The sequence below is a fragment of the Pongo abelii genome, chromosome 10 (genome assembly GCF_028885655.2).
Source record: "Pongo abelii isolate AG06213 chromosome 10, NHGRI_mPonAbe1-v2.0_pri, whole genome shotgun sequence".
Lineage (NCBI taxonomy): Eukaryota > Metazoa > Chordata > Mammalia > Primates > Hominidae > Pongo > Pongo abelii.
The window spans coordinates 108,926,887-108,952,997 of NC_071995.2; the positions used below are offsets into that span (position 1 = coordinate 108,926,887).

General features: G+C 40.2%; 1 protein-coding gene across 7 annotated transcripts in view; it reads left to right on the forward strand.

The window, feature by feature from the left end:
• Positions 1-26,111, forward strand: part of IFT81 (intraflagellar transport 81) — a 93,570-nt gene that overhangs the window by 12,105 nt on the left and 55,354 nt on the right. For 2 of the 7 annotated variants that reach the window (XM_054526461.2, XM_054526460.2), the window contains exons 8-12: positions 392-476; positions 2,064-2,186; positions 6,848-7,011; positions 10,409-10,504; positions 25,920-26,066. In XM_054526461.2, coding sequence (XP_054382436.1) covers positions 392-476; positions 2,064-2,186; positions 6,848-7,011; positions 10,409-10,504; positions 25,920-26,066 — 615 coding nt within the window. 7 annotated transcript variants of the gene reach the window in all.

Sequence of the window (26,111 nt, forward strand, 5' to 3'; positions counted from 1 at the left end):
CTGCATCACCTAAGCCCTGAATGGTTACTTGGCGTTGGTTTGTGATTCTGAAACATCACTGTATCAATGTTAACATTACTTGGCCTTAAGAAAACCATGTATAACAAGAAAAATCTGGTGTGTGTGTTTCTTTGATAAGTATTTTTCCTTAAACCGCAAATTCAGTAAATAACTAAAGAAAAATTTCTGAAAACTTCCTTAAAAAATGTATGTGAAAAGGTATTGAGAGACAGTTACATTTTGGGTTTAATATGGGAATTTTCTGAGTTCTTATTATTTGTTCCTTTTATATCATAAGAATTATATGGAACTTGTATTTTCCATTGCTTGCCTAAGTAACAGGTAAGCTTTGGTAGACTAAGCAAGTAATCTGTTTAATTGTATTTTAAAGCTATTTCATGCAGTGCAAAGATTGCAAAGAGTAGAAAACCAGCTGAAAAGCATGCGCCAAGCTGCAGCAGATGCAAAGCCTGAAAGTAAGTGGAAATTATTATATGGTATAGGTGATTAGAAAATATTGATTTAAATCAAGATCTTCCTAAAAAATCAATTTGTGAGAATTAGTTATCATCAAGTGATGTCTCAGCATTTTGGAACATCATTTCCTAGCTGGAGAAGGAGAGCCCTGATGAAGACATCCCTGGGTTTTCACCAGATGTTTTTAAAAATTCCTAACCAGATGGCCGGGTGCAGTGGCTCATGCCTATAATCCTAGCACTTTGGGAGCCCGAGGTGGTGAGAGGTCAGGAGTTCGAGACCAGCCTAGCCAACATGGCGAAACCCCATCTCTACTAAACATACAAAAATTAGCAGAGCGTGGTGGTGGACGCCTGTAATCCCAGCTACTCAGGAGGCTGAGGCAGGAGAATCGCTTGAATCTGGGAGGCGGAGGTTGCGGTGAGCCGAGACCACGCCACTGCAGCCCAGCCTGGGCGACAGAGTAAGACTCCATCTTAACAGCAACAACAAACAATTCCTAACCAGTTTTTCACGTCAGAGAGTGAAGATAATGAAAACAATTGTGGAGGGAGGCTATCTGGTTTGTGCTTGTATAAAGGACTTAGCATGGCTGGGCGTGGTAGCTCACACTTATAATCCCAGCACTTTAGGAGGCTGAGGCGGGTGGATCACTTGAGGTCAGGAGTTCGAGACCAACCTGGCCAACATGGTGAAACCCTGTTTCTACTAAAAGTACAAAAAAATTAGCTGGGCGTGATGGCGTGTGCCTATAATCTCAGCTACTCGGGATGCTGTGGCAGGAGAATTGCTTGAACCTGGAAGGCAGAGGTTGCAGTGAGCCGAGATTGCGCCATTGTACTGCAGCCTGGGCGACAGACCAAGACTCTGTCTCAAGAAAATAAATAAATAAATAAATAAAGGACTTAGCATGGATGTCGTGAAAATAATGGTTGGAAAAATTATGAATCATTGTTTTAAAGCCAGGGCTATAAAGAAAAACAATAGAATGCTGGATCCTTAAAACCGAGTGTTTTTCATATTTTGATTTGTAGAATAACAGTGCTAATGACGTAGGTATCTCTGGCTCTGTTCTTACATTAGCTTAACACAGAGGATAAACTGTCCTAACAGCCCAGATTACACCACCAGATCCATCCTAGGCATTTTACAAAGCATTTTTACTTGTCAGAAGAAAGACCATGCAAACTGAAAGAGCAGCGGAAAGCTCTCACTTGTACTGGAGAACTATCCCAAGGTAAATAGCTGATAGAGGGTTAATTCATCTTTCTGTAGTAATCTATGAAATTCTACAAGAGCAGGGAGCAGGAGGTTAAGGAGTTCCTACTTCGTTGACATCTTTCTGGGAAGTGGAAAGTGATCTGTTCACAGCCTAGGAAAAGGGTAGATTAAACATATTTAATTGATCCAGGTATTTTAGTTTAATAAGCTCTAACTTTTCCGTAACAAAAAAGGCTTACAAAAGCTAATGTTTACTTAAATAACAAAAAGTACTTTTAGTATGACAGTGTAATTTGTCTTTTTGCAGAGTAACAGCTATATTATAAAACATGCACTGAGGTTAATCTTTTTTTTTTTTTTTTGAGATGGAGTTCCACTCTTGTTGCCCAGGCTGGAGTGCAGTGGCGCAATCTCAGCTCACTGCAGCCTCCGCCTCCCGGGTTCAAGCGATTCTCCTGCCTCAGCCTCTGGAGTAGCTGGGATTACAGGTATGCGCCACCACACCCGGCTAATTTTTGTGTTTTTAGTAGAGACGGGGTTTCTCCATGTTGGTCAGGCTGGTCTTGAACTCCCGACCTCAGGTGATCCGCCCGCCTCAGCCTCCCAAAGTGTTAGGATTATAGGCATAAGCCACTGGGCCCGACTGAGGCTAATCATCGTTATACTCCACACGTTTGTGAGATTTATTACATAAAAGAAGACACTCATTTGATTATAGTAGGATCAGTGAGATGTTTTCAAAGGGTTTTTAATATAAAAGTTTGCTGACATCTTAGTGACCTTGTATTTAATTTACCCAGGATTTTGAAAGATAATGCTTTTAAAACTTTTCATAGAAACATATGACTAGGTTTCAAGGTCTAAGTTAAATTTTTTAAGAGAGTAATTTAAAATTTGATGGAAACTTGTTTTTTATGTTTTAAACAGCTTTATTGAGGTAAAATCGACATATAATAAACCACACAAACCCTGGGGCAGTGGTTCACGCCTGTAATCCCAACATTTTAGGAGGCAAAGGCGAGCAGATCACTTGATCCCAGGAGTTCAAGACCAGCCTGGGCAACATGGCAAAACCCTGTCTCTACAAAGAAATACAAAAATTAGCCAGGTGTGGTGGTGCATGCTTGTAGTCCCAGCTACTTTGGGAGGCTGAGGTGGGAGGATCACTTGAGCTCGGGAGGTGGAAGTTGCAGTGAACTGAGATTGTGCCACTGCACTCCAGCCTGGACAACAGAGGGAGACTCTGTCTCAAAAAAAAAAAAGAAAAAAGAAAAGAAAAAGCTGCATATATTTGGTGCGGTTCAGCGACTCACACCTATAATCATACTCGTTTGGGAGGCCAAGGTAAGAGGATCACTTGAGCCCAGGAGTTTGAGACCAGCCTGGGCAACATAGCAAGACCCTATCTCTACAAAAAATAAAAAATTATTTGGGAGGCCAAGGCGGGTGGATCACAAGGTCAGGAGAGCAAGACCATCCTGGCTAACATGGTGAAACCCTGTCTCTACTAAAAAAATATAAAAAATTAGCCGGGCATGGTGGCGGGTGCCTGTAGTCCCAGCTACTCGGGAGGCTGAGGCAGGAGAATGGTGTGAACCCGGGAGGCAGAGCTTGCAGTGAGCTGAGATCGCGCCACTGCACTCCAGCCTAGGCGACAGAGCGAGACTCCATCTCCAAATACATACATACATACATACATACATAAAATAAAAAATAAAAAATTAGCTGGGCATGGTGGTACATGCCTATATTCCTAGCTATCCAGGAGCCTGAAGCAGGAAGATCACTTGAGCCCAAGAATTTGAGGTTAAAGTGAGCTATGATGGTGCCACTGCACTCCAGCCTAGGTGACAGAGTAAGACTTTGTCTCAATAAATAAATAAATAGCACATATTTAAAATGTGTTTAAAAAATTTTTTTTTTAATTTTACTTTAAGTTTTGGGTTACATGTGCTGAATGTGCAGGTTTGCTACATAAGTATACATGTGCCATGGTGGTTTGCTGCACCTATCAACCTGTCATCTAGGTTTTAAGCTCCGCATGCATTAAGTATTTGTCCAAATGCTCTTCTTCCCCTTTCCTCCCATGCCCTAAAGTGTATTCTTGATTACTTTTGACATACACTTGCACTGGTGAAACCATCAGCTTTTAATCAAGATCACAGACCTATCCATCACCCCCAAACATTTCCAGTGACTCTTTTTAATGTCTCACTCTTGCCCCATTCTGCCTTTCTGTCCCTCCCCAGGCAGCTATGGATTTGCTTTCTGTCACTATAAATCAGTTTATATTTTCTAGAATTAGAAACTTTTTTTTAAATAGAGAAAATATTATTGGATAATTTTAAATCTTTAAAAACATTTTAGTCTTTGATTCCATGCATCTCTAATTACATGGGGTACGTTTAAGAACCTGAGGATAGAAAAGCTGGTCATCTAACAGACAAAGAAGCCAGGATGTAGATTTAATCGAAAATCACATAGGAATGACTGACTAATTACAGTGTGATTTATTTATTTTTATTATTTATTTACTTATTTATTTTTTTTTTTTTTTGAGATGGAGTTTTGCTCCTGTTGCCCAGGCTGGAGTGCAATGGCGTGATCTTGGCTCACTACAACCTCCGCCTCCCAGGTTCAAGCCATTCTGCTGCCTCAGCCTCCCAAGTAGCTGGGATTACAGGCATATGCCACCATGCCCAGCTAATTTTGTATTTTTTTTTAGTAGAGACGGGGTTTCTCCATGTTGGTCAAGCTGGTCTCAAACTCCCGACCTCAAGTGATCTGCCCACCTCAGCCTCCCAAAGTGCTGGGATTACAGGCGTGAGCTACCACGCCTGGCCTATTTTTTATTTTCTGAGATGGAGTTTTGCTCTTGTTGCCCAGGCTAGAGTGCAATGGCATGATCTCGGCTCACCGCAACCTCTACCTCCCGGGTTCAAGCGATTCTCCTGCCTCAAGCATCTCTACAGCCTCCGGAGTAGCTGGGATTACAGGCATGAGTCACCATGCCCAGCTAATTTTTTGTATATTTAGTAGAGATGGGGTTTCTCCATGTTGGTCAGACTGGTCTCAAACTCCCAACCTCAGGTGATTCACCTGCCTTGGCCTCTCAAAGTGCTGGGATTACAGATGTGAGGCACCACGCCCAGCCTACAGTGTGATTTATTAAACACTTTCTCTTCTCTTCCTTTCTCTAATCCTGAAAAAAGAAGGAATAGTGAAGTAATGAATGGAAAACTTAGAATTTGCAGTTAATAAAATTTTACATGTTAATATATGGTTAGCACAATGGAACTAAAAATAGTTTTAAGGCTTTGGGCCAGATGTATTATGCAATTTATGTACACAGATTACTTAAACCAGAAACCCCGTGTGTTAAAAATTCGAGCCAGGCCAGACGCAGTGGCTCACGCATGTAATCCCAGCACTTTGGGAGGCCCAGGCAGGCGGATCACTTGAGGTCAGGTGTTGCAGACCAGCCTGGCCTTAACATGATGAAACCCTGTCTCTACTAAAAATACAAAAAATTAGCCGAGCTGGTAGTGTGTGACTAATTCCAGCTACTCAGGAGGCTGAGGCAGCAGAATTGCTTGAACCCAGGAGGCAGACAGAGGATGCAGTGAACCCACAATGCACACTGCACTCCAGCCTGAGTGACAGAGCAAGATTTCATCTAAAACAAAAAACAAAAAACATTCAAGTCAGAATTTATAAATGTGTGAATGGAAAGATCTGAAATAAACTTTGTAGATCTCTCTAGGCTGGGAATTTAAAACAAGACCGTTATTCACTGAAAATCTGTATGTATAGTTGCCCATCTGCAAAAATAAGAAAACTAAAATCTTGAAAATATAAATTGCCACTTAACTGTAAACTAATAATACTTTACAAAATAAAAAATACCAAAACATGGAAAACTTAAAACATTTATGTGTAGGTAGATACTTTGTTTCTTTTTTCTTTTCTTTTTTTGAGACAGAGTCTCCCTCTGTCCCCCAGGCTGAAGTGCAGTGAGGGTGACACGATCTTGGCTCACTGCATCCTCTTCCTCCCAGGTTCAAGCGATCCTTGTTCCTCAGCCTCCCAAGTAGCTGGGACTACAGGCATGTGCCACCATGCCCGGCTAATTTTTGTATTGTTAGTAGAGACAGGGTTTTGCCATGTTGCCCAGGCTGCTCTCGAACTCTTGACCTAGGTGGTCCACCCACCTCGGCCTCCCAAAGTGCTGGAATTACAGGCGTGAGCCACTGCACCTGGCCTGTTACTCTTTTTTTGGATTTTAACTTGTGGTGCTTTTAGTAATGTCTTCATTGGCTTGAAGCTGACAAATGATAATGAATTACCTTTTATGAACTGTTACAATAGAAATATAAATTGTTCTGGGTACAGTGGCTCACACCTGTAATCCCAGCACTTTGAGAGGCTGAGGCGGGTGACTGCTCAAGCCCAGGAGTTAGAGACCAACCTGGGCAACATGGCAAAACCTCGTCTCTACAAAAAAATACAAAAATTACCTAGGCGTGGTGACGTACACCTGTGGTGCCAGCTACTTCCAGTTACTCAGGAGGCTAAGGTGGGAGGATCACTTGAGCTGTGGAGGTTTAGGTTGCAGTGAGCTGAGATAGTGCCACTGCACTCTAGCCTGAGTGACACAGCAAGACCCTGTCTCAAAAAAAAAATATATATATATATATATATATCATCAAAAGTATTCCAAAAGAAAAAAAATACATGATCATCTGTATAAAAGAGCACCTGGGTTAGATTTTATTTGTGTTATCATTTGGTTCATGGGTCTCTTAAATGCTTAGAAGGTAAAATATGACCCAACAATATATCTGGCTCTGCACATGTTATTTTTGCATATTGTAGGATATAAAAGAATTAGGTTATAATTTGAAAAGGTCATAATAACACTTTTTCTATAATTATTTAAATATTCTTCCATGTAAATTATGTTTCTTCATTTTCATTGTAATTAACAATAAAATATTTCAATGGCCAATCTTTTATTGTACTATGCTAGATATTATACAGATTGTTTTCAACAGATATGCCCTATCCAGGTCTTATATTTAAAATAGTATACAGAATATCACTGTACCTACTCTTTTGGGCTGAATATTTATTTATTTTATTTTTAAAGGTTTAATGAAGAGGCTAGAGGAGGAGATAAAATTTAATTTATATATGGTAACTGAAAAATTTCCTAAAGAATTAGAAAATAAGAAAAAGGAATTACATTTTTTACAAAAAGTAGTTTCAGAGCCAGCTATGGGCCATTCTGATCTTCTTGAACTTGAATCTAAAGTAAGTGAGAATCATCTTTTTATAGCTCTCAATTTTATCTGATCCCCAGTCCTATAAAATTATGTGAACTGCTTTCTGTAGTATCCTCTATTGACTCTTAAATTAACCTGTGCTAAGAGTTGACAACTCTTATGAGGAATTGTCTTTTATGAGGAATTATAGAATGTTATGCTATTACTTAATACACATGATGTTATGAAAACATAATCAATTGATTAGCAAATGAAGTAACTGAAATATGTAAATTAATGCATATGAATTGACCAGTGGGTTTATGTCTTCATAATATAAGGATTTAGATGGGAAATTTAAAAATATTTTAATTGTCATTATTTTTTATTTCCAAGCAAAATATTATAGCAATTTTATATTTAAAGCTAATATTTTTATTAACCTTGTATACCTGCCTTGGAATTACTAAATGTTGTAATGCTTATTGAAAGCTGGTATCAGGTTATACCTTTTTTTTTTTTTTTTTTTTTGAGACAGTACTTGCACTGTTGCCCAGGCTAGAGTACAGTGGCACAATCTTCTCAGCTCACTGCAACCTCCGCCTCCTGGGTTCAAGTGATTCTCCAGCCTCAGCCTCCCAACTAGCTGGGACTACAGGCACGAACCACCATGCCCGGCTAATTTTTTGGGTTTTTTGTTTTGTTTTGTTTTTTGTTTTTTTTGAGACAGAGTCTTGTTCTGTTGTCCAGGCTGGAGTGCAGTGGTGTGATCTCGGCTCACTGCAACCTCCGCTTCCCAAGTTCAAGCGATTCTCCTGCCTCAGCCTCCTGAGTAGCTGGGATTACAGGCACGCGCCACCACACCTGGCTAATTTTTGTATTTGTAGTAGAGACAGGGTTTCACCATGTTGGTCACGCTGGTCTCGAACTCCTGACCTTGTGATCCACCCATCTCACCCTCCCAGAGTGCTGGGATTACAGGCGTGAGCCACCGCACCAGGCCTTGTTTTGTTTTTTGAGACGGAGTCTTGCTCTGTTGCCTAGACTGGAGTGCAGTGGTGAGATCTCGGCTCCCTGCAGCCTCCACCTCCCGGTTTCAAGCCATTCTCCTGCCTCAGCCTCCCAAGTAGCTGGGACTGCAGATATGTGCCACCATGCCTGGCCAATTTTTTAATTTTTAGTAGAGACGGGGTTTTGCCATTTGTCCAGGGTGGTCTCAAACTTCTGACCTCAGGTGATCTGCCCGCCTCAGCCTCCCAAAGTGCTGGGATTACAGGTGTGAGCCACTGTGCTTGGCCTGATTATACCGTTTTTGTTCCCTAGAATTAAAACGCTAGGTCAGGTGTAGTGCCTTTTTTTTTTTTTTTTTTTTTTTTTGACGGAACTTGCTCTGTTGCCCAGGCTGGAGTGCAGTGGCACAATCTCAGCTCACTGCAATCTCCACCTTCTGGGTTCAAGCGATTCTTCTGCCTCAGCCTCTCGACTAGCTGGGATTACAGGCACATGCCACTATGCCTGTCTAATTTTTTTTTTTTTTTTTTTGACATGGAGTCTCACACTGTTGCCTAGGCTGGAGTTCAGTGACATGATCACAGCTCACTGCAGCCTCCATCTCCCAGGCTCAAGTGATCCTCCCACCTCAGCTTCCCAAGTAGCTGGGACTACAAGGTGCATGCCACCAGTTCTGGCCAATTTTTGAATTTTTTGTACAGACAGGGTCTGGCCATGTTGCCCAGCATGGTCTTGACCTCCCAGATTCAAGAGATCTGCCTGCCTCCGTCCGCCTCAGTCTCCCAAAGTGCAGGAATTACAGGTGTGAGCCATTGCACTCAGCCTAATTGAAATGTTTTGACTTGCTAATTCTTTAATGTGCTTACTATGTGGTTAATAGCCACTACAATTAAATACATAATTCTGACTGGGTTTTTTGTTTTTTTGTTTTTTTGGTTTTTTTTTTGAGATGGAGCGTAGCTCTGTTGCCCAGGCTGGAGTACAGTGGCGCGATCCCGGCTCACTGCAACCTCCGCCTCCTGGATTCAAGTGAATTTTGCCTCAGCCTCCCCAGTAGCTGGAATTACAGGCACCCGCCACCACGCCCAGCTAATTTTTGTATTTTTAGTAGAGATGGGGTTTCACTGTGTTGGCCAGGCTAGTCTCTAACTTCTGACCTTGTGATCCACCCACCTCAGCCTCCCAAAGTGCTGGGATTACAGGTGTGAGCCACCGCGCCCAGGCCTGACTGTTTTATTCTTTTAATTTACTTAGAAAAATTAAATGCCCGAGTCAGATCTGGCTAAAATTTTGTTTTGTTTTGTTTTGTTTTTGAGATGGAGTCTCACTCTGTCACCCAGGCTGGAGTCCAGTGGTGCTATCTCGGCTCACTGCAACCTCCACCTCCTGGGTTCAAGTGATTCTCCTGTCTCAGCCCCTGGAGTAGCCAGGACTACAGGTGCATGCCACCAAGCCCAGTTAATTTTTTGTATTTTTAGTAGAGATGGGGTTTCACCATGTTGGCCAGGCTGGTCTCGACCTCCTGACCTCAGATGATCCACCCGCCTCAGCCTCCCAAAGTGCTTCAATTACAGGCGTGAGCCACTGTGCCTGGCCTAATCTGGCTAAAATTTAATGTCACAGAATTAGGGTTAGGGTTAGAGAGAACTCTAATCTTTCAAAGGATGGATACACTGAAAACCATGGTTTTGATTTGTTGAGGAACTATATGCTTCTGTCAGATTTATTCAGTTTTATTACATTTTGGAAAGATTTAGATTAATGATTAGAATAAATGATAGCTATCGAAGGATCACAGATTATTAGCACAGGAAGGGTGTTATCCCTGTCAACTGTCAGCTGGGTTCATGAATCCTTGTAATAAATCCCTGGTGCATATTTGTTCACATTTGCTTTATCACTTGCAGTGACTTGAAGTCACAACCTAGGTGAGGGGATAACTTCAGATTTTTAGAAAGCATCTTTGTGGTAATGTATAAATATTTCATGTAAAATACTTTAGGATAATTTAGACATAGATGATTAAATCTATATAAGTAATCAAACTGTGTAACTATATATCATGAAATGTAAATTGTTTCTAAAGGTAATCATAACAGGCTCCCCATAACATTAATGGAACTGTTTTGCCAATCAGAGACTTAATGTTAAGAACTGTAAATTCCGGATGGATACCATGGCTCACGTCTGTAATCCCAGCACTTTGGGAGGCCAAGGTGGGAGGATCACTTGAGCCCAGGAATTCAAAATCAGTCTGGGCAACGTAGCAAGACCCCATCTCTTAAAAAAAAATTAGTCTAGGTGAAACTGAGACCTTGTCTCTAAAAAAAAAGAATCATAAATTCAAAGCTGGTTTGGCCAGATGTCACTTAGTTTGTGTACTTATAGGGAAAGTTTTAACTTTTTTTTTTTTTTTTGCTTTCATGCTATTTTAGATAAATGAAATAAACACAGAAATTAACCAGTTGATTGAAAAGAAAATGATGAGAAATGAGCCCATTGAAGGCAAACTCTCACTGTATAGGCAACAGGTAAGAACATTCTTTTGGCTCACATATTTAGATCTGTAAGCATATTCATGAACCACTGGCTGTGTTATCTATAGTCTTAAAGTGAGAAGGAAGTAGAGAATAAATGTTGTTTTGTCACTGCTAATCTCCAGAGTATATCAAAGAATTAGTGGAAAAGCCACAAAAGATGCTTATTCAAGTTTGAAGTTACGATACCCCTAATAATGCTTAGTTTCCTTAGCATGTACAAACTGTGGTAATAGAGTTATTTGTGTTTGTATCTGTGACTGTGGAATTTATTTTTAAAATGAAAACTTACCTTAGGTGGTATAAATAAAAATATTTATAATTTTTAATGAGTTAATAACAGTATGCTTTTTCAAGTTTAAAGTTAGTTTGCAAGTGTAGAATAAATTAAATTTTAGTGCTAAAGCATTTATTATTTTACCCACAACTAAATTGTCACTTAGTTTTTGAGGGTACTTATTTTGTTTTATATTTCTATAAAATATTCAAATGAAGGCCATGGGTTATCTGAAAAGAACTCAGGCAGGAGTTTAGTGTGAAGAGCATTCTACAACCTCAGAAAATACTAAGCTACATAACAAAGCATTATTTAAGGACATTAGAATTTTTTAAAACCTTTATAATGGAAAATTTCAATCAATTACAAAGGTAGAGGCAAATTGTTCAATAAACCCTCATGTGTCCCTGAGCTACAGGACTCATGGCCATTCTTGTTTCCTCTATACTACCAACCCCAACTGTATTATTTTGAAGCATATCTTAGACTTCATCATATCATTTCATCTATAAATGTTTCAGAATATATATCTAAAAGATAAAGGCTTTTTAACTTAACCACAACATACCACATCTGAAAATTTTAATAATTCCTTAATATCAGAAAATATTCAGTTAGCCAGAAAATTAATGACATTTCCTTGTCTCTCTTTTTTTCAATTAAGATCCATATAGGATTCATATATTGCATTTGGCTGATAAGTTATTATTATTATTATTTTTTGCTGTCACCTATCTGTCCCAGAAAGTTTGTCTCTTTTAATCCATATGTTCTCTTCTCATCGATTTATCTATTTAGTGCTTTTTGGCAATATATGTGTTGACAAAACTGGTTCATTTTTCCCATGATATCTCCAACAGTTTGTATTTTACTGATTGCAACCCTATGGTGTTGTTTTACCATGTTCATTTGTTTCCTGTATTTCCTATAAATTAGAACTAGGAGCTTGAACAGATTCTGGTTTGATATTTTTTTGGCAAGAAAAGTTTCTAGGTGGTATTACATACTTTTATTTGGAAGTGATAATGCTTGGTTGTCTCTTATTGTGACATGAGCAGTCACTTACTATTATTACTCATTGTTTATCCATTAATTTTATTATAAATTATAAAATGTTCATATTTTGATTCCTTCTTCCTTTATTAGCTGGACTACTTTTTTTTCTTTTTGAGATGGAGTCTCACTGTCACCCAGGCTGGAGTGCAGTGGTGCGATCTCGGCTCACTGCAACCTCTGCCTCCCAGGTTCAAGCAATTCCCTGCCTCATCCTCCCGAGTAGCTGGGATTACAGGTGCCCGCCACCATGCCTGGCTAATTTTTGTATATTTAGTAGAGATAGGGTTTCACCATCTTGGCCAGGCTGGTCTTGAACTCCTGACCTCATGATCCACCCGCCTTGGCCTCCCAAAGTGCTGGGATTACAGGTGTGAGCCACTGTGCCCGGCCCTGGACTACTTTTATAAAGAGAAAACCTCTCATCAGCTATTTGGTTATCCTGAGTTATAGTTCATATAGGATAGGCAGGGTACATGCTTGGTTTTTATCATTATTTACCAGTTTTCATAATGAATTTGTTTCCTCTAACTCATTTGCATCCTCCAACAGTGAAGTGATCAATTAGGGCTATTTTTTGTTGTTTTTTGTTTATTCAATCTCATTATGAATCCTAGATATTATCATATAAGTTTTAAACAGTATCCTTAATGATGCTCAAATTGTCCCAGTTTTGGCTAATGGGAGGCTTTTCAAGTTAACTTTTGACTTCTTTCCAGATTCTAGTGGTCTTCGATAATTTCCTTGCTTTCGGCATTATTTAAGTCATTTCTAGGCTCATCGTTTACATTTCCTACTCTAGACCTGGAATTAGACTTTCTTCTATGAACCTGATTTGTTTTAGCAGGAAATGGTATTTAGACACTGAAACAGGGAAAGTTCCCTTGTCCCCATCACAGGGCATGCGACAGGGGGAGTGGCTCGCTTCTTCAGTGCCCCACTGCTCAAACCTCTAGAGGAGCGTATAGACAGGCAGGTTGTGGGGCTCTGTCCCCACAGCAGTGTCTAGGGGTGAATGTTTACAGCTGAAGCCCCAGTGGGCATATGTTACAGTGTGCTCTTTTAGTTTAGCCATCCATAGGCAGCTTGTGTTAGTCAGCTCAATTAGACCCCTACCTTATCACAAGGACAGAGGGCTTTCTTTATCCTGGGGTTCTTGTCTTGGTGTACCGGAAGAATCGGATCACGTGTGCTCTTGGAGAATGGGTGTAGGGTTTTATCGAGTGGAAGTAGCTTTCAGCAGATAGGGGAGCCCGAAGGGAGATGGTTTTCCCTTGGAGTCAGGCCGCCGAGTGGCCTGACTCTTCTTCGACCACCCTGACTCTTCTCCCGCTGCCCCATCCTAACTCTGCATCGTTCTGCCAGTCAATGGCCTAGGTCAGTCAGTGGCCTGCTGGTGCCTGTAGGTGTCTCTAGGTGTCAAGCCACTTGTGTCTTCTTCAGCCGATCTGCTCCTCTTGATGTCCAGCCATTTGTGTGTCTGCCTGCTAGGGTCTCGGGGGTTTTTATAGGCACAGGATGGGGGCATGGCAGAACAGGGTGGTCTCAGGAAATGCAACATTTGGGCATGAAGGCAGCAGTGCCTGTCCTCACCTAGGTCCATGGGGACAGACCTGGGGGTAGAGCCCTCACCAGAGACCATGCCCTCCTCTACCCAGCACTTCCCTGCCCCACTTCTGTATCAAAACCACAGTCTGGGTGTTAGGAGTTCTTGTTGATTTTTTGTTTGTTTGTTTTCTTTTCTTTTCTTTTTGAGACAGGGTCTTGCTTTGTCACTCAGCCTGGAGTGCAATGGCACGATCTTGGCTCACTACAACCTCCGCCTCCTGGGTTCAAGCGATTCTCCTGCCTCAGCTTCCCAAGTAGCTGGGATTACAGGCACATGCCACCACGTGCGGCTCATTTTGTATTTTTAGTAGAGACAGGATTTCACCATGTTGGTCAGGCTGGTCTTGAACTCCTGACCTCAAGTGATACACCTGCCTTGGCCTCCCAAAGTGCTAGAATTACAGGTGTGAGCCACCGCACCCCGCCATGTTTTTAGGTAGCCATTGTTTTTAGGTCTTTTCAGTGGACCAGGCTAGGAGGTATTTCTTTCTCTTTCTTTTTCATAAAGTACACCATCAGTGCATACTAATCCTTCCAGTTCAGATTCAGGACTACTTGGTTTTGCTTAGTCTCGTCAATCTCACATCTTTTTCCTTATCCCACGTTGAAAATCTTGGTTCTTAGTAACATCAACATAATTTAATTCATAATTTGCTTTTGTCCAGTGGAACTAACATAAATTTATCATTTGTATAATATTAATCCACATTTTACACAGAACAGTCTCAGAATAAAAGTACCAGTAATACCATCAAGAATATGATTACTACTGAAAATTGGTTTTTAGTTCATTTTGTCTTTGGGGTATATATTCAAATAAGTTTCTAGCATCTATCCCTGTGCTTCCACCCTGTTCTTTCCTTCCCACATAGGTATTTTTTAAATTTCACACTTTATTATTCCATTAGAAATATTATATAGACGTATATACTCATATCTCACTTCCTAGGGAAAGAAGAACATATTAAACACACTCTTCTTCTCCTTGCATTTTTTCTTCTTAACAATATATGCTGGTGATCATTCCATAGTAGAAAAAATTTTGTTCCTTTTTAAAAATACCTTGACTGAGATATAATTCACATACCATATAATTCACCCATTTAAAGTGTACACTTCAATGGTATTTTAGTGTATTTATAGAGTTTGTGCAACCATCACCACAATCAATTTTAGAATGATTTTATCACCCCTAAAATAAACCCCAAACCCATTAGCACCCACTTTCTGTTTCTCCCCTAAACCCCCAATTTCAACTGATTTGAGACAAAATCAGTCTCTATAGATTTGCCTGTCATGCACATTTCATATAAATGGAATATTTTAATATGTTATTCCTTGTCATTGGCTTCTTTCACTTAGCATAACATTTTTAAAGTCCATCCATGTTGTAGTATATGTATCAGTACATCATTCCTTTTTAGTTGCTGACTAATACTCCATTGTATAGCTACATCATGTTTTGTTTATCCATTCATTGGTTGATGGACATTTAGGTTGTTTTCACTTTTTGGCTATTATGAGTAATGCTACTGTGAACATTCTTACACAAGTTTTTGTGTGGATATATGGGATTTTAAAATTATTTTCTAAATTGACAAATACAAATTGTTTATATTTATGGTATACAACATGATGTTTTGAAATATGTATACATCATGGAATGGCTAAATCAAACTAATAAACATATTCATTACCTCACATACTTATTGTTTTGTGGTGAGAACACTTAACATCTATCCTCTTAACAATTTTCAAGTGTTAAGATACATTAACTATAATTATGTTATTAGACAAAGATCTCTTGAATTTATTCCCCCAACTGAAATTTTATATCCTTTGACCAGTATCTTTCCAATCTGTATACCTCCCTAATCCCCTGATAACCACCATTCTACTCTTCTGCTTCCATGAGCTCAACTTTTTAAGATTCCACATATGAGTGAGATCATGCACTATTTGTCTTTCTGTGCCTGGCTTATTTCATTTAACATAGTGTCCTTCAGGCTTATCCATGTTGTTGTAAATGACAGGATTTCCTTCTTTTTTAAGGCTGTATAGTATTCCATTATACATATACCACATTTTCTTTATCTATTCATTCACTGATAGATACATGGGTTGATTCCATATGTTGACCATTGAAATTAATGCTGCAATGACCATGTAAATGCAGATAGCTCTTCAATATACTGATTTTTATTTCCCTTGGATATATACACACTAGTGGGATTGCTGGATTATATGCTAGCTCTATTTTTAATTTTTGAGGAACCTCCATACTGTTTTCTATAATGGCTATACTAATTTACATTCCCATCCACAGTGTACCAGAGTTCCCTTTTCTTCACATCGTCACCACCACTTGTTATCTTGTGTCGTTTTGATAATAGCCATTCTAACAGTTGTGAGGTGATAGCTCATTTTTAAATTTACATTTCCTTGATGATTAGGGATGCTGAGCATTTTTTCACATACCCATTGGCCATTTGTATGTCTTTAATAAATGTCTCTTTAGGTTCTTTGCCCATTGTTTAATCAGGTTATCTGTTTTTTTGATATTGAGTTGAGTTCCTTATGTATTTTGGATATTAACCCCATTTTTGAATTGGGTTGTTTGGTTTTTTGTTGTTGGGTTTTAGGAGTTCTCTGTATATTCTGGATTTTTTTTTTTTTCTTAGAGATAGGATCTCACTCTGTTGCCCAGGCTGGAGTGTGTCATCATAGCTCACTGCAGCCTTGAACTCCTGGGCCCAAGTGATTCTCCCTCCTCAGCCTCCCAAGTAGCTGAGACTACAGGTACCTGCCACTGCACCTGGCTAATTTTTTGTAGAGATGGGATCTTCCTACAGTGCCCAGTCTGGTCTGCAATCCCTTCAAGAGGTCCTCCCGCCTGGACTTCCCAAAGTACTGGGATTACAAGCATCAGCCACCATGCCTGGCTTATTCGGGATGTTAATCCCTTATCAGATATATGATTTGCAAATATTTTCTCCTATTCTGTGTGTTGCCTTTTTACTCTGTTGACAGTGTCTTTTGATGCACAAAAGTTTTAAATTCTCATGAAGTCCAATTTGTCTAATTTTTTCTTTTGTTGCCTGTGCTTTTGGTGTCATATCCAATAAATCATCGCTAAATCCAGTGTTGTGAAACATTTGCCCTATGTTTCCTTCTAACAGTCTTATGCTGTTCCCTAATACTGGCCTCAGAGAATGAGTTAGGAAGTTATGCTACTCTTCAACTTATTGTAAAAGTTTGAGAAAGATTTGGTGTTTTTTCTACTGTTTTATTTTTGAGATGAAGTTTCGCTCTTGTTGCCCAGGCTGGAGTGCAATGGCATGATCTCGGCTCACCGCAACCTCCGCCTCCCGGGTTTAAGTGATTCTCCTGCCTCAGCCTCCCGAGTAGCTGGGATTACAGGCATGCACCACCATGCCAGCTAATTTTTTATTTTTAGTAGACAGGGTTTCTCCATGTCTCTACTAAAGGTCAGGGTGGTCTTGAACTCCCGACCTCAGATGATCCATCTGCCTCGGCCTCCCAAAGTGCTGAGATTACAGGCATGAGCCACCGCGCCCAGCCTGGTATTCGTTAATTTAAGTGTTGGGTGGAATTCACCAGTGAGGCCATCAGGACCAGGGCTTTTCTTTGTTGGGATATTTTCTTTTTTTTTAGATGAAGTCTCACTCTGTCACCTAGGCTGGAGTGCAGTGGCATGATCTCAGCTCACTGCAACCTCCACCTCCTGGGATCAAGCAATTCTCTGCCTCAGCCTTCCAAGTAGCTGAGATTACAGGTGCCTGCCACCACCCTTAGCTAATTTTTCTGTATTTTTAGTAGAGACGGGGTTTCACCATCTTGGCCAGTCTGGTCTTGAACTACTGACCTCATGATACACCTGCCTTGGCCTCCCAAAGTGCTAGGATTACAGAGCTTGCAATGAGCCGAGATCACACCATTGCATTCCAGCCCAGGCAACAGTATGAGACACTATCTCAAAAAAAAAAAAAAAAAAAAAAAGTATTTTTGGCTGGGGGCGGTGACTCACGCCTGTAATCCCAGCACTTTGGGAGGCTGAGGCAGGCAGATCACATGAGGCTAGGAGTTCAAGACCAGCCTGGCCAACATGGTGAAACCCTGTCTCTGTTAAAAACTCGAAAATTAGCCGGGCATGATGGTGCATGTCTGTAATCCCAGCTACTCAGGAGGCTGAGATGGAAAAATCGAACCCAGGAGGTAGAGGTTGCAGTGAGCCAAGATCGTGCCTCTGCATTACAGCCTGGGTGACAGAGCAAGACGCTGTCTCACAAAAAAAAAAAGAAAAAGAAAGAAAAAAAATGTATTTTTAATTTCCACAAATTTGTGAATTTACCAGTTTTATTTCTGTTGATGATTTCTAACTTCATCCTGTTGTAGTCAAATAAGATACTCTGTATGATATCTATCTTTTAAAATCTATTGAAACTTTTTTTTTTGGACACAGTCTCACTCCATCACGCAGGCTGGAGTGCAGTGGCGAGATCTCAGCCTCTACATGTCTCAGTTTTCTCTATGTCTGCTAAATCTAGTTGATTTATTTTGTTGCTTAAGTCTTGTATTTTCTAACTTATATTCTGTTTGTTCTATCCATTATTGAGACTGAATGTTGAAGTCTCAAGCTATTATTATACAATTGTCTTTTTCTGTGTTCAATTCTGTCAGTTTTTGCTTCATATATTTTGATGGTCTGTCATTAGATGTGAAAATGTTTATAATTGCTTATAATCTTGCTGTATTGAACCTTTTATTAATAATGTCCTTCTTTGTCTCGTACTCTTTGAAAATTTAAAGTTATTTCATCTGTTATTAATATAGTCACCCTGTTGTCTTTTGTTTACTATTTGAATGGAGTATCTTCTTCCATCCTTTCACTTTCAGTTTAGTTATGTCTTTGGATCTAAAATGAGTCTCCTGTAGACAGCATTACTTGGATCATGTGGTTTCTTGGGGGGTTTTTTTTTTGAGATGGAGTTTCGCTCCTGTTGCCCATGCTGGAGTACAATGGCGCGATCTCAGCTCACTGCAACCTCCACCTCCCTAGTTCAAGTGATTCTCCTGCCTCAGCCTCCCGAGTAGCTGGGATTACAGGCACTTGCCACCATGCCCAGCTAATTTTTTGTATTTTCAGTAGAGACGGGGTTTCACCACGTTGACCAGGCTGGTCTTGAACTCCTGACCTCAGGTGATCTGCCCACTTCGGCCTCCCAAAGTTCTGGGATTACAGGCGTGAGCCACCGCGCCTGGCCTGGATCACATGTTTTTTGTCCATTCTGCCAATCACTGTTTTTTGATTAGATAGTCAATCTATTTATATTTAAAGTAATTACTGATAAACAGCAACTTCTATCATTTTGCTGTTTGCTTTCTATATGCATTATAGCTTTTTTGTTCCTAATTTCCTGCTTTACTGTCTTTTGTGTTTAGTTGATTTTTTTATGGTGAAATGTTTAAATTCCTTTCTCATTTCCTTTGTGTATATTCTATAGCTATTTTCTTTGTGGTTACCATGGGGATTACATCCTAAAGTTATATCACTGTAATTTGAATTTATACAAGTTTAATTTCAATAACATATAAAAACTCTGCTCCCTTACAGCTCCATCCCCACCCCTTTCAGTTGTTCATGTCACAAAATGACATCTTTACACATTGTGTGCCCCAAAACATAAACTAACAATTCTTTTAAATGCATTAATCTCTTAAATTATATCTTTTACACATTGTATGCCTAAAACATAAACTAATAATTCTTTTAAATGTGTTAATCTCTTAAATTATATACAAAACAAAATGTGGAGATATAAACCAAATTTACAGTAATACTAGCCATTCAGCTATTAATAATAATTGTGTTGTTTTAAATGTATAGTCTCTTAAATTATGTAGAGAACAAAAAGTGTATTTACAGACCATTGTTACACTAATACTAGCTTTCATAATTGCTCATGTATTTGCGTTTATTGAGATCTTTCTTTCTTATACAGCTTTGAGTTACTACCTAGTATCATTTCATTTCACCTTGCAGGACTTATTTGAACATTTCTTCCAAGGCAAGTCTAGTTGTAACAAACTCCCTTAGCTTTTGCTTATCTGGGAATGTAGCTTTTGTTTATCTGGGAATGTCTTAATTTATTCCTTACTTTTTTTTTTTTTTTTTGGAGATGGAGTCTCACTTCATCACCCAGGATGGAATGCAGTGGCATGATCTCCACTCACTGCAATCTCCACCTCCTGGGTTCAAGCAGTTCTCCTGCCTCAGCCTCCCGAGTAGCTGGGACGACAGGTGTACACCACCACGCCCAGCTAATTTTTGTATTTTTAGTAGAGATGGGGTTTTGCCATGTTGGCCAGGCTGGTCTAGAACTCCTGACTTCAAGTGATCTGCCTGCCCCAGCCTCCCAAAGTACCGAGATTATAGGTGTGAGCCACCACACCCAGCCTCTCCCTTACTTTTGAAGGACAATTTTGCCAGATATATGATTCTTGGTTGACAGTTCTTTCTCTCAGCATCTTGATATATTATCCCACTACTTTCTGGCCTCCAAAGTTTCTGATTAGAAATTTGCTGATGATCTTATTGAGGATCTCTTATATGTGACTAGTCAGTCTGTTGATGCCTTCAGAATGTTCTCTTTGCCTTTGGCTTTTGACAGTTTGATTTTTTTTTTTTTTTTTTCAGAGCAGTAGAAGTTTATTTTAAAAGGCCTTAGAGGCCAGGCATGGTGGCTCATGCCTGTAATCCCAGCACTTTGGGAGGCCGAGGCAGGCAGATCATGTGGTCAGGAGCTTGAGACCAGCCTGGCCAATATGGTGAAACAGCATCTCTACCAAAAAATACAAAAATTAGCCGGGGGTGGTGGCGTGTGCCTGTAGTTCCAGCTACTCGGGAGGCTGAGGCAGGAGAATTGCTTGAACCTGGGAGGTGGAGGTTGCCGTGAGCCAAGATCATGCCATTGCACTTCAGCCTGGGCAACAGAATGAGACCCTGTCTCAAAAAAATAAATAACTAAATAAATAATAATCATCATAATAAAAGGCTTTAGAAAAGAAAGGAAGTGCACTTGGAAGAAACCCAAGCAGGCACATGAAGTTTAAAGAGAGAAGATCAAGTGCCAACAGTTTGATTTTAATATGTCTTAGTGTATGTCTCTTTCAGTTCATCTTTCTTGGAGTTTATTCTTCTTCTTAGATGTTTATATTTGTATTTAATCAAATTGATGAAGTTTTCATACATTATTTCTTCATATATTCTATCTGTCCCTTTCTCTTTGTCTTTTCCTTCTGGGACTCCCACAGTGCATATACTGGCCTGCTTAATGGTATCCCACATGTCCCTTAGGCTCTGTTCACTTTTCTTCAATATTTTTCTCTTTCTATTTCTCAGACTTGATAATTTCCATTGTCCTGTCTTCAAGTTCATGGATTCTTTTGTCTGCCTTCCCAAATCTGCCTTTGAATCCCTCTAGTGAATTTTTAATTTCAATATTGCACTTTTTAGCTCCAGGATTTCTTTTTGCTTTCTTTTTAGGTTTTCTCTGTATTGGCATTTCCATTTTGTTAATACATTGTTTTCTTGATGTTCTCCACATCTTCGTGAGTTCTTTGAGCATCTTTAAGACAGTAGTTTTAAAGTCTTTATCTAGTTGATCTGCCATCAGGTCTCTTTCAGAGAATCTCTATTCATTCATTTTTTTCTTTTGTTTTTATTTTTACTTTTATTTTATTTTATTTTTGAGACAGAGTATCACTCCATTGTCCAGGTGGAATGCAGTGGCACGATCTCAATTCACTGCAACCTCCACCTCCTGGGTTCATGCAATTCTCCTGCCTCAGCCTCCTGAGTAGCTGGGATTACAGGCTAATACAAAAATTAGCCATCACACCTGGCTAATTTTTGTATTTTTAGTAGAGACAGGTTTCACCATGTTGGCCAGACTGGTCTTGGAACTCCTGACCTCAAGTGATCCACCTGCTTTGGCCTCCCAAAGTGGTAGGATTACAGGCATGAGCCACTGTGCCTGGCCTGTTTTCAAATTTTTTAAACAATTTTATTCTAAAAAATAGAAACAGGGTCTCATTATGCTGCTCAAACTGGTTTCAAACTCTTGGCCTTAAGGGATCCTTCTGCCTTAGCTTCCCAAAGTGTTGGGATTATAGGTGTGAGCCACTGTGCCTGGCCTCATATTTTTCCTTTAGATGTGTCATATTTTATTGTTTCTTTGTATGCTTTGTGATTTTTTTTTTCTTTTTGAGATGGAGTCTCGCTCTTTCGCCCAGGCCGGACTGCAGTGGCACTATCTCGGCTCACTGCAAGCTCCCCCTCCCAGGTTCACGCCATTCTCCTGCCTCAGCCTCCCGAGCAGCTGGGACTACAGGTGCCCGCCACCACGCCCAGCTAATTTTTTGTATTTTAATTAGAGACAGGGTTTCACCTGTTAGCCAGGATGGTCTCGATCTCCTGACCTCGTGATCCGCCCACCTCGGCCTCCCAAAGTGCTGGCATTACAGGTGTGAGCCACCGCACCTGGCTGTGATTTTTTTGATTGAAAAGTGGACATTGGAATCTCATAATGTAGTAACTCTGGAAATTAGGTTCTCTCTTTTCCCAGGGGTTTACTGTTTTTTGTTATTGTTTTTGTTTTTTTGATTGGTGTAGACTGCACCAAAGAATAGGCTAAAGTGTAAAGTTAAGATAGGCTGGGCACAGTGGCTTATGCCTATAATCTCAGCACTTTGGGAGGCTAAGATGAGTGGTTGAGCTCAGGAGTTTGAGACTAACCTGGGCAACATGGCAAGACCCTGTCTCTACTAAAAATACAGAAATATACCTGGGCGTGATGGTGTGTACCTGTGGTCTCAGCTACTCAGGAGGCTGAGGTGGGCAGATTGCTTGAGCCTGGTAGGTGGAGGTTACAGTGAGCCAAGATTGGGCCACTGCACTCCAGCCTGAGTGACGGAGCCAGACCCTGTCTCAAAAAAATCTCAGGTCTTTTCTGAGCCAGTGCATTTCCCTGGACATGTGTGATCACTTTCTAAATTTTCCCATATATGCAGTTGCTTTTTAATGTCTTAATCTTAAATGTCTGGCTTCCAAAAGGGGAGAATGAGAAAAATTAAAGGGACAGAAAAAAGGATCCGGACCTATAATTCCTCTAGAAGTCACTTCAGTCAGAGGGGGAGGGACTTGCAATAATGGTGGGAGATGCAACAATGGCCTCCCTCTCTTTGTCTGCACCTCTGTGATCAGAAGCAGCACTCAGGGCACAGATCCCCAGTATTGGAGGACTAGGTCTTTTCTGTTCACCCTTGCTCCAGCAAGCTGTGTGCATGCTGCACCAGGAACATGTGTTTGGGGCTGGAGGTGGGGGATGGGACCTGCTATTGTGCTAAGGGCTGAAATTGATTGAAATTAGCCTCACTTTACTGTCCAAGCTTTCCACTGGATGTTGCAAGCACTCAGTATTCCAACAATTACACTGGTAGAATCTGTGTGATGTAATTATTTTGGAACACCAGAGAAACTGTTCACTAGGTGAGGAGACAGATTTCAGGTGCTTACTACTCCACCACCTTCTCAGAATCTCGCCTCCTCAAACGGTTTCGAAACTCTTTTTGTAAAATTTATGCCTACCTATTGTATTAGTCAGGGTTATCCTAATCAACCATATATCCTATTGGTTAGTCAGAAGTAATAGGATATAGGTATATATAAAAGGGAATTTATTATGGAGAATTGGCTCACACAATTACAAGGCAAAGTCTCATGATAGACCATCTGCAAGCTGGAGAAAGAGAAAATCCAGTAGCGGCTCAGTCCAAGGCCAAAAGCCTCAAAACCAAGGAAGACGACAGTGCAGCCTTCAGCCTGCAGCCGAAAGGCCTAAAGCCCCAGGAAGCTGTTGGTGTAAGTCCCAAAAGCTGAAAAACCTGGAGTCTGTTGTCCAAGGACAGGAGGAGAGGAAGCATCCAACATGGGAGGAAGAAAGAGAGCCAGTAGACTCAGCGAGCAAAGCTATCCTACCTTCCTCCCCCTGCCTTGTTCTAGCAGCACTGGAAGCTGATTGGATGGTGCCCACCACATTGAGAGTGGGTCTTTGTCTTCCAGTCCACTGACTCAAATGTCAGTCTCCTCTGGCAATACCCTCACAGACACACCCAGAAAAAATGCTTCACCAGCCACCTAGGCATCCCTCAATCCAGTCAAGTTGACACCTAATAGTAACCATCACACATATTTACTTTCATTTTTGCTTTTATAAATGAGGGCTTTTCTTTCCTTATGTCTTCCGACTGATTTTGTCTATGAAAGCTATTGATTTGGTTTCTGTAGTTTTTCTATTTTGATCTTTTGGAAGCATAATTATATAAACATGCAAATTCCAATTTTTCCTTTCAAATTTTTATGCTTCTAATTGCTTTCTCATGTCTATTAGCTAATACTTTCAATACAGTAATTAAACTATAGTAAAGGTAGTGGGCATTTTTTTCTTGTTTCTGAGTTTAGTGGGAAATACCCTCATATTTCCCTATTAAATAAGACCCTGGTTTGGGGATGAAGTTTATATTTATTTTATCATGTTATTTATTTTATTATTGAAGTATACTATCAATTCTTATAGAGTCTGGTATTCTATCATTCCTTCTTCACCACTTTTTTTTTTTTTTTTTCCTTTTGAGATGGAGTCTCACTCTGTCACCCAGGCTGGAGGGCAGTGGTACAATCTCGGCTCACTGCAGCCTCCGCCTCCCAGGTTCAAGGAATTCTCCTGCCTCAGCCTCTCAAGTATCTAGGACTACAGGTACACGCCACCATGACTGGCTTGGTGTATTTTTTTGTATTTTTAATAGAAACAGCATTTCACTGTGTTGGCCAGGCTGGTCTTGAACTCCTGACCTCAGGTAATCCACCCACCTTAGCCTCCCAAAGTGCTGGGATTACAGGTGTGAGCCACCACGCCTGACCCACTTTTTTTTTTTTTCTTTGAGACAGGGTCTCTGTCACCCAGGCTGGAGTGTAGTGGCATGATCATAGCTCACTACAGCCTCAACCTCTTAAGTTCAAGTGATCCTCCTATCTCAGCCTGCCAAGTAGCTGGGACCACAGGTGTGCATCACAACACCCAGCTATTTTTTTTTTATTTTTATTTTTTGTAGAGTCAGGATCTCACTATGTTGCCTAGGCTGGTCTTGAACTCCTGGGCTCAAGTGATTCTCCCACCTTGGCCTCCCAAAGTGCTGGGATTACAGATGTAAGCCACTGCACCCAGCCTCCTTCATTTTTTAAGCTAGAATAGTTCTATGGAGTAAAACATTCCTTCATGATCACCTGTCTTTTCATTTTCTTAAAAAAAGGACAATAGAATTTTTTTGAGGATTTGTGCTAGAGATTTCGCTCTCCTGTCAAATTTGCTTGAAAAATTATTTGTATCATTTCTCTTAAGACAGTTTGACTAATGTTTTTCTTAAACTAGTACAGCTATGGTTCATTTAAGGAAATCTCCCAAGAGTTACTAGCTAATATAAAATGCTGCTAAGAGTAGCCATTTGCATTTTGTAAACATTTGCCTAATTCTGGTGAGTCAGATGTTTGATTTTGAAACTGCATTTTATTTATTAGAATGGCCCAAATATGATAGATGTTTTAACATTTCATTTTAAAAGTATGGATATTGAATTTAGTAAGATGACCCGTGTTGTAGTTTTGAGAGAAAAGCATTTTTTTTTCTTCCAATAAAGGGAAACCCACCATGTAAAAATACGGTAGACTTGGTGTTACCTTCTATTGACTTGAACTAAGATGTATTTTCATTAGCATTTGAGTGTTATTTGAGAAGACTTTAATATTTTTCTTTTTTTTTTTTTTTTTCCGAGACAGAGTCTTTCTCTGTCACCCAGGCTGGAGTGCAGTGGCGTGATCTCGGCTCACTGCAACCTCCACCTCCCGGGTTCAAGCGATTCTCCTGCCTTAGCCTCCTGAGTAGCTGGGATTACAGGCACACACCACCACACCCAGCTAATTTTTGTATTTCTAGTAGAGATAGGGTTTCACCATGTTGGTCAGGCTGGTCTCGAACTCCTGACCTCATGATCCGCCTGCCTCGGCCTCCCAAAGTGCTGAGATTACAGGTTTGAGCCACCGCGCCTGGCCTAATATTTTTCTTATTAGCACATTTTTGTTTCTCTGCTGATATGTCTTACATTTTCAGAGCTTTGTCTTCCAAAGTGTTTGTAGGTTGGTATTTAATATACATTGTATGTTCATATTCAATATAATTGGTGATGATGACTAGTAGGGCAAGGAGTATTGGTTAGGAGAGGCCAAGTTGATATTGAAAATATAACTTGGTAAAATCTAAAAAATAGATAATTTCACAAGATAATAGAAAGTTGATTGTATATCTTATTATACATTCATATTTAATGCTCAATCAGGCATCTATCATTTCCCGTAAAAAAGAAGCCAAAGCTGAGGAACTTCAGGAGACCAAGGAGAAGTTAGCCAGCCTAGAGAGAGAAGCATCAGTAAAGAGAAATCAGACCCGTGAATTCGATGGTACTGAAGTTTTAAAGGGAGATGAGGTAAGCTGAGCCATCTCATGGGACAAGGGTATGAGTATTGTTTTT